At 40.6% G+C, this 9617-nt stretch overlaps 1 protein-coding gene across 1 annotated transcript; it reads left to right on the forward strand.

The window, feature by feature from the left end:
• The first annotated feature begins 908 nt into the window (after positions 1-908).
• On the forward strand, positions 909-8188 carry GKN2 (gastrokine 2). The gene is made up of 6 exons (XM_017521929.2): positions 909-1029; positions 3030-3083; positions 3531-3668; positions 6187-6297; positions 6976-7132; positions 7971-8188. Exons 1-6 carry the CDS (start codon positions 1018-1020, stop codon positions 8051-8053), a joined length of 555 nt encoding a protein of 184 aa, XP_017377418.1. The 5' UTR covers positions 909-1017; the 3' UTR covers positions 8054-8188.
• Positions 8189-9617: the final 1429 nt, after the last annotated feature.

The raw sequence follows: 9617 nt of genomic DNA on the forward strand, positions 1-9617 counted from the left end.
CACCACACCTAGCTAATTTTTTTTTTTTGTATTTTTAGTAGAGTTGGGGTTTTATCATGTGGTCCAGGCTTGTCTCAAATTCCTGACCTCAGGTGATCTGCCCGTCTTGGCCTTCCAAAGTGCTGGGATTATAGGCATAAGCCACTGCACCTGGCTGCAATTTGCTGTTTTTTGTTTGTTTGTTTTTTTAATGTCCTCTCATGAGTTTTTGATTATACCCTGACACTAGCTAGCCATTTCTAATTGTCATGTTAAAAAAATTACACAAATGAAACTTTATTCTCTTTCTCTTTTTTTAGTCTGAAAATCTTAACACCCTGCAAGATAACTAGAGCTCTCTAACTTGCAGTTTTGTGCAGTTTTGGGTGAAACTTAATGTAAAAATTTGGTTAACCCTGGTAATTGGGGAGAGTGCTTTCTGAGCCTTGTTCCTCATGGATTTCTGGAAATTGACACTAATTTAAAGGGAAGAACAAAGAAAGTTCTAGGTTGTTTGTTCTCAAAGTAGGCCTCCCCAGCAGATATGACTGGATATGAACCCAGTCTCATATCTGTTTCCTCTGTGGAAGAATTTAGCCAGCAGAACAGTGATGAAAAGACATTGAGTGGGGGCCCAACTCAGGCCTTAAGGAAGCATTCTTGCTTTAGGAGGAGATGTTAGGAATTTGTCCTTGTAGAGCTAGAAAATGTGTGCATAGAACAAGCATCTTGCAATATTTTTAAAGGGTGGAAATTAAAATCTCAAAGGCAGCATAGTGCAGATAGCAGGAAATATTTACAGAGTGACCAAGGGGTGAATTTTCATTACTGACTAATGAACTTCATTGATATCAGGTATGTGGTTGGATCTCAGTTCTGATAAAGGAGTTTGCTGGGGTGTGTCAGAGATATAGACATATGGTTTTTTTCCAAAGTGATCATTTGGAAAAGAGATAGCCACATCTTGAAGCCTATATAAAGAATAGAAGCTGGACGGGGCAGCTTTACACACTTCAGCACCATCTTCCTTCAGGCAGAATGAAAATCCTTGTGAGTATTTGTTTCTGCTTCTTGATACTCTTGTGGTGACTACAGGAAATGCTTGTATCTAATATGACATGGATTTCGGAGGTCTTAGACAGATACTGTGCATGCTTCTAAGCTTATGTGATTGAATTAATGATATCTTTGGCAGAAATAGATGTTTAATAAGTCTTACTTTTTTGTCCTTTGTCTGTTTTGAGATGTTTACTAAAAAAACACAAAGAAATATCTGCAGTACTTTGATTTGGAGGATGTTTAGTAATAATCCCTTAATATGAGCTTTGTAGGGAATGTGGGCTATTTAAAACAACTACATTTGCGATCTAACAGAGAAGTGGTAATTTAAAAATAATATCATAATAGTAGTAATACTACCTCTTATTTCTCGAATGCATACTAAGCCTTACACTAAGCATTTCACATGAATAATTTCATCTATTCATTGCAAAAACCCTATGAGCTGAGTAGTATTCTCTCCATTTTACAGACAAAGAGACTGAGAGGCAGAGGAATGTGATTTTCCCAAGCCCATAAATGTGGGATTTAGAATGTAATTTATCTGTCTTAATCCCCACTTACAGGCACAATCATGGCAAATTTAAGCAGCCACAGTCTTCAATGACCTTCCATTACGACTAAATTCTCCCTTAGAACAGAACATTCCTTCTATGGCCACTCTACTCCTCCATCTGATACCAGCCTCCATAGTTCCACACTACAGTGCCCCATGGACAGTGGGCTGTGTTCTGACCTAGAATGGAACTCGCTCCCCCAATCTCTGTCCTTTATTCTCATTCAGCTGCTAAGGGGAAAGCAAAATGTTAAGTACCTCTTTCTAAAATGTTTAAGACGGTCGGCTTAAAGAGTTTAACAGCTCCCTCTCTTGGGGCTCTCTTGATTTTCCAAATTGAGACCCAAACTTGAAGCACAAAATTATTATATAACCATGGTGTATTAACCACGATGTTGGATGGGAGATCATTTTGGGGTGCAGGACACCCCAAGCTCTCTCTAATCATGCCATTAAGGTGGTTTAGTCCTTGAACTACTTGTTCAAACCACTATGTTAGACTCATTTAATAGAATATACAGGAGTATCATATGCTGCTAGAGCTGGTCTGTGGTAAGAGAAGATGTATCAGGGTGGGATGGAAAGGGAAATAGAAAAGTCCCACTGACAGTTCTTAAAAATATCCCCCTTCCCCAAGACTCCTTTCGTCAGTAGTCTTCAATGAAAGTACAGTAAACCATGTACTGATGTAGTTTTCAGTGATAGTACAGTTCACTGATGTTCAGAAGAGAAGGTACAAAACCTGGGTTAGCATGTTGAAGCAGACTCTTACATAACTACAGCAAAATATCAGAACTGCCTCAGTGTCAGCCTGACGACCTGTGGGCCCAGCACTTGTAGGATAGTATCACTCAGGCATGGGTTGTAGGAGAATATGACAGTTTTGCTTGATGTCAGCCTCAAAAGTTAATTGTGCTCTCAAGCATTCTATTTTCATAGTTTTCCTTAGGAACCTATTGTGTCTTTGTCACCCATGATTCATTTTAAATCTGTATTACCCTCTCAGTCTTAAGGGATTAAAGTGTTTTTATTTTTTTTTTTAATTATTTTTTTAACGAGAGGACACAATTTGACCACTGTTACCCAAAGCCAATATGAATCATACCTAGGTATTTCCATAGTAAAATGAGTCCTTCACTGCTCACCTGCTCCAAGTTTCTCCTACTGTCTAGATGGTTATAATGCTAGAAAGAGTTGGGAATTAGGTGGCAAATGTAGAGCTGTGTGTCTGGCAAATAGAATGAACTCAACAAATGCCTGTTAACTGAGCGAATGTGTGTGCTTCACACTTCGGAAAGGGAGTGCTGACCATCTGTGGCCACTCAGTCTCTTGGTGTACATTTTCTGAGATATCTGTGCTTTTCCTGTCCAGTGTTCCCTCCTGCCCCCACCCTAATGACTACCCTAGAATGGATGTGGTGGGTCTGTTTTTCAGGTGGCATTTCTGGTGGTGCTGACCATCTTTGGGATACAGTCTCATGGATATGAGGTCAGTTGGTTCAGTTGGTTCCTTATGGGCTTTATCTTTCGGAGATGTTGGGAGAGAAAAGGGAAGGTTCAAGAGAGCTTGAAAGACAGTAGAGAGGCCATGTGCCTTATTTGGGATGGAATCTCAGAAATTACCAATAGTGGAAACAATGAGCTTGGCTGTTCCTCTCCAACCACAATACTTTGCAAATGTAAGCCATTGCTTTAAAATGTGGTCAGTCTCATTTTTCCTGTGATGTCACTGCTTCTTCTGTATATAATATAGTAAGCTATAAGAAAAAGCTTTGCAGTCTTATGGCATCACAAGCTTTAGGACTGGGATCCCAGTCGAGAGTTTTAGTTTCTAATCCCTGGGTTATAGCAGGTAGAGGCTTTATTTTGACAGAAGATTTGCCTTTCAAATGTATAAGATTTAAGGAAAAACATTTTGTCTTCCCTTTCAATCTAGGTTTATAACATCATCAGCCCGAACAACAATGGTGGCAATCTTCAAGAGACAGTGACAATTGACAATGAAAAAAATATCGCCATTGTTAACATCCATGCAGGATCATGCTCATCTACCACAATTTTTGACTATAAACATGTAAGCAGCAAATGAATTTTTGTGTTCTTCAGGACTAGTTTTCTAAAGCACAGAGGGATCTATATATATATGGGACATATACACTTGAATTCTTAGATTTAACCTTGTAATTCTTTAAGAATTTCCTCACTTTCATTTTTTTCTTTTAATAATCAAGCAATTGGTTAAAAAATTTTTGAAGAAAAACATATGACAGGAAACATATGCATTTGCTTGACCTTCTCAGGTAGAAATTGGAAGAGTGATGCTATTATCCCACTTACAGGCTCAGAAAGTGCAGAGAAGAGTAACCAAAGCCCAAAGCAAAGCCCAGCATGCAGACCTCATACACATTTGTTGAGTGAATAAATGAATGAATAGGGCTTCTAACACAGAACATCATGCGATAAAGAACAATCGGTTGGGCATGATGGCACACGCTTGTAATCCCAGCACGTTGGGAGGCTGAGGCAGGAGGATCATTTGAGCCTAGAAATTGGAGACTGGCTGGGCAATATGGCAAAACCCCATGTCTACTAAAAATACAAAAATTAACTAGGTGTGTTGGTGCATGCCTGTGGTCCCACCTACTCGGGAGGCTGAGGTGGGAGGATTGCTAGAGCTCAGAAAGTCAAGCCTGCAGTGAACTGACATTGCACCACTACACTCTAGCCTGGGTGACAGAACAAGATCCAGAGTCAAAAAAAAAAAAAAAAAAAAAAAAAAAAAGAATAAAAGAATAAAAAGAACAATCACAATCACAAAGTAATCACAACATAGCAGAAATCTAGAGCAACTATACACATTTAATTATGTACATAGAATAGACAATAAATCATACTTTTTCTGTAAGAAAGAAAGTCTGCTAACTTAAAGCACTAAACTATTTTCAAGTGTTAGATACTGGCATTAAGAATAAGTCACAAAAACTGGCTCAGAAAACTTATCTTTCATCCTTTATTTATTCATTTGTTTTCCATTTGTTCCACCAATGAATTGTGAACCTGCTTCTACCTAGGTTCAGAGCTATGCACTATGGCTAGACTCTCACTAGACTTTTGAACATGCTTTTCTGTCCCTTTTCCTCTAGAAATATCTTTATATTCCTTTTCCCCATTGGTGTTGACAGTTCAATGCCACATTAGAAAGTATACAGTCATTAGAAGATGTGGTTTAAAAGGAAGTGGCACTGAAATTGTTTTTAAGTAACCTTCATGGAAATCTCAAAAGTGTCCTTAAAAAATAAGAGTGGCAAGGATTTGCTTTAAGCTTCTTCCATTGTCACCAGGCTCAGTCTATTTTTGAATTTTAGGAACTGACAATTTGTGAGAATTGAAAAACAGGAAACAGAATGATTTCTATTAGATACAACCTTCTAGAGTGTATCATTACTTGGAACTCTGTAGAGACAATTTTCATTCCAGGTGAAGACTCAGTGGCCTTAGGTCCCTTCTGGCCCCAGGGTCTTTACCCTCCATTGCTCTTTTAATACCACCTTACTCCAACCCATCCCTATCTAGCCAGCGTGGGTTTGAGGTGAAGCGATGGAAAAAACTGGAGAGGAAGAGAAGATGGTAAATGAGGGGAGGATAGTTGAGACGTGTGTGTGTGTCGCGGGGGGGGGGCATGAGTGTGGTTATGAGTATGCTTTTGAGAGTTTCTAAAGCAGCACTGTCTAACAGAACTTTCTGCAGTGGTGGAAGTGTTCTAGATTTGCATTTCCAGTAGGGAAGCCCCCAGCCCCTTGTGGTTACTGAGTACTCAAAATGTGTAACAGAAGAAGTGCATTTTAAATTTTATCTAATTTAAATTTAAATTTGGATAGTAACATATAGCTATTAACTATCATATTGAACAGCATAGTGCTAAAGAATGTTGTATTTACCCTAAACTGGGGAGGAGACAGAATAAAATTAGTGGAAAGAGGCCTGGTGCAGTAGCTCATGCCTGTAATCTTAGCACATTGGGAGCCCAAGGTGGCTGGATCACTTGAGGTCAGGAGTTCCAGAACAGCCTGGCTAACATGGTGAAACTCCATCTCTACTAAAAATACAGAATTAGCTGGGTGTGGTGGTGCACACCTGTAATCCCAGCTACTTGGGAGGCTGAAGCAGGAGAATTGCTTGAATCAGGGAGGTGGAGGCTTCAGTGAGCCGAGATTGCACCACTGCACTGCAGCCTGGGCAACAGAGTGAGACCTCTGGCTCAAAAAAAAAAAAAAAAAATTAATGGAAAGAGATAGAGAACTGCTTGTTCTCAATCTTTCAAACCTCAAACTACAGACTCTCGTTCTATAACACGAAAAGGAGAATACAGTCATGGGTTTGCACAATTTCAAAGGGGTAGAAATGACAAGTGAAAAAATGAAAATGTGTAAAATAAGTCAAGTAGGTAAAATTGATTGCAGATTGGAAAGCAATTCCATCATATATTCACTGTGCATGTTCAAGTCTTTCCTCCGAGGTTTAGGCATCTTCTTCCCCAAGTTCAGATCTCAGGGAACTGGGGAAGATCAGTAACTGTACTCTTGCTGCCTCAGGGCTACATTGCATCCAGGGTGCTCTCCCGAAGAGCCTGCTTCATCCTGAAGATGGACCATCAGAACACCCCTCCTCTGAACAATCTCCAACGGTACATCTACGAGAGACAGGTAATTCTGGGGCACTCTTGAGTATTCTCTGTTCTTAAGCCAGGCAATACTGGTGTTTATGGAGAAATGAAGAGGGTGAGAGAGAAGATCATACTATCATACCTTACCATAAATATGATACTCAAATTACTAAAGTTATTAAAGTGTTTTCACTTTTATTTTATTATTTCTTAAGAGCAGGAGTACATTTCAGCTTGATTTCCACCACATAGTCCTAAATACAAGAACTTATAATAAATTCCATATAACAAGAACTGACCAACTTCTCTTATCAGATCAGGGCTATGGGAAATAGTAATTGAAAGACTAATAAGAGAAATTGTAATATTCAATGACACAAAGATGCAAAGAATAATACAGTATAGTGAACATATATAAACACGGCACTATGGCTAGAGACCCAAGGTCTAAGTCTCCCTCTACAACTTCTCATATGTGCCACTTTTGAAGTGGAACTTACCTTCTTTGGGCTTCATTGCCACCAGAGGTAAAATAACACTGGTAATTACTAATGAGACTACTTCACAGATAGAATACTCAAAAAGAGATGATGCCTTGAGATCCCTAACTTCTTTCTGTTTAATAATCTGAATGAGAAAAATAGTCACAATTTAGAATAAGGTATGCCAAATATTGTCAATTTATTTTATGTCGTTCTTCTCCATTATACTGATCTAGGCTCTGAACAACATGTTCTCCAACAAATACACCTGGGTCAAGTACAACCCTCTGGAGTCTCTGATCACAGATGTGGATTGGTTCCTGTTTGGGTCACCCATTGAGAAACTCTGCAAACATATCCCCTTGTATAAGGGTGAAGTGGTTGAAAAAACACGTGAGTACCAATAAGTCATTCATTTACAAAATGTTTTCTGAAGGCTACTGTATGCTAGGTGCTCTGTTAGGTGCCGTGTGAAACACAAATAAATGGGTACAGTACTCAGTTCAGTTTGCTTTAGGAATTACTTACGTACCATGTGTGTAAATTGTGCTAAATGTTAGGAATACAGAAATAAATTCAACTGTCTCCAGGGAATACATAGACTAGTGAAGAAGCTGACAAGTAAAAAAAGGGATGGAATAAAAGAGTCCTGGGTGCCAGTGAAAAACGACTGGATTCTTGTATACTTTTATATGTAAGAATTTCAAGTAGCACAAAGTCTTCTGGGCCCTTAGAACATCTTTTGAAGATAGTAAGAAGGAAGTCACTAAGAAATGCCCTCAGGATTTAGAATAGAATTGTTACAGGAAAGAAGAGGCACTTACGACAGGGAATAAAAACGCTGATTCATCTGGGTAACATATGCCACTGCAGATATTACTGTCATTTTTATACAAAATTTCTAAATGTGGCAGAGCAGAGTGAAAGAGGTCGGGACAACTGATGATGATGAATACAACAAAGGAAATTTCTCAGAGTATTGGAAGGTAGATAAAGAAGAATTCATATTTATTGTATATCTACTGCCCAGAAAAAATTTTAAATACTCATTCATAAAGTAGATATCTATGTAGGTATGCCATTGACACAGAATGGCATAATATCACTGGGATTGAGCCAACCAGTGCTTTGAAAAATTGTCAGTTTTATTTAAGCAAATGTATTATTATTCTAATAATTCCAATAATATATTTCTTAATGCTCTTTCTTTGAAAAATTTTCCCCTTTCCAGATAATGTTGGTGCTGGAGGTTGTGCAAAGGCTGGGCTCCTGGGCATCTTGGGAATTTCAATCTGTGCAGATTTTCGTGTTTAGGATAATCAGCCCTCTTGTTTTATCTTTTCAAAGAAATACATCCTTGGTTTACACTCAAAAGTCAACTAAATTCTTTCCCAATGCCCCAACTTATTTTGAAATTCAGTCGGAAAACATAAATGTTGTATTTACAGATATTTTTTGTGTTTGTTGTTGTTTGTAAGCAGCAAAGGGAATCCAAGCAATGTCTATGTCAGTATATAGAAGAAAAAAAATTCCCAGGATTTCAAATACGGTGCATAATGTGTGAAAATTCCTAGATGATACCACTGGGTCACATGCGGACTCATCAGCTGGGGTCAAATTTCCATCTCTGCATCTGCCCTCTGGACCAGCTTCCCATCTAATCATCCAAATATATGGGAGCAACCTGGAAAGAGCAGAGGGTCACTGGTGGTGGCCTTGACCTGGCCAGGGGAGGGACATGGGACACCCTTATCAAACAACTTGAATGCTCAGGTGAAGGAAACTCTCTCTCCTGAAAAAGTGTCCAGCTTTTAGGGACATTCTTATGAGTTAAAATGTCTTTTAACTCACCAAAGCAGGAGACTCAACCTGAATGAACATTGTTATATTGTCCTGGAGTGAGGAGGGAGAAAGGAGCACCTGACATCCAGGCCAAGATGGGCCATACTGAAGATCATAACAGAAGTGAAAACCTAACTAGAAATGCCAAGTCAATACATAGCAGGAAAGCAACTTCCAATATTTCAAATAAATTGTACATTGTGTACAAATCTCAGATCGTGAAGCTGGGTCACATGCAAAAGGTGGGCTGAATGCAAATTCAGAGCAAAGAGGAATTCTTTAACAACAATTTATTCTCTTGCCACAGACCTCTGGGATCCTAGCTGCAGAGGACTTCCCGTCTCCCCGGCTGAACTGACATTAGACTCTCTCTAGAGATTAGATGGAGAAAGTGCTTCAGCAGGCACGGAGCTGGAGGCTTTGTCTGTGAGACAGCTCCAGGGGAGCCTGGCCACTGCCCGGGGAGAACATTCATCTCCCAGGGCTCCCTGTTCTCCCTCTGAGAGGTTCTGGCCCCAATAACCCACAGAATGGGAGAAGAAGGGCTTCGCCGTAGGATTAGGGCACATCTGTCCCGCAGGCCCACCTGCCTGCCAGCCTCTCCCAGGGTTCCTGCCAGACCACCCCATAGGAGAGCCGAGGGTCCCCAGGAGGGAGCTGTGAGCAGATCCGGACGTCCCAGGGCTAAGGTCTGTGGCTCCAGAGTGCGGAACTGGGCCCGCTGCTTGAGCAGGAGAGGAGCCCATACTCTCAGAAAACTGTCAGAGAGGGGTGAGTCGCACAGGTTCGTGGGCTGCTGTGGAACCTGGGCGTGCCTCCCTCCACAGGGCTGGTCCGGTAAGGGTGGGGCCTGTCTCCCTGCTGGACCTCTGCCTGAAGGAGCCCCACGACCAGAAATAGCTAACAACAACAAAGTCGCAGCCACAGTGCCAGTGATCAGAGGTCACCCCCCCCAAGACCCAGGAGGGGACCTGGTGAGGGGGGTCACCTCTCTCCCCCTTGCACTACAGAGCACGCCTTCAAAGGCCCGGATACC

This window comes from Cebus imitator, unplaced genomic scaffold, assembly GCF_001604975.1.
Source record: "Cebus imitator isolate Cc_AM_T3 unplaced genomic scaffold, Cebus_imitator-1.0 Scaffold23, whole genome shotgun sequence".
NCBI lineage: Eukaryota > Metazoa > Chordata > Mammalia > Primates > Cebidae > Cebus > Cebus imitator.

Coding starts and splice junctions, on each gene's coding strand:
- GKN2 (XM_017521929.2), top strand. Junction 3,084..3,530: donor TACAGTCTCATGGATATGAG/GTCAGTTGGTTC, acceptor CTTTCAATCTAG/GTTTATAACATCATCAGCCC. Junction 3,669..6,186: donor CAATTTTTGACTATAAACAT/GTAAGCAGCAAA, acceptor TTGCTGCCTCAG/GGCTACATTGCATCCAGGGT.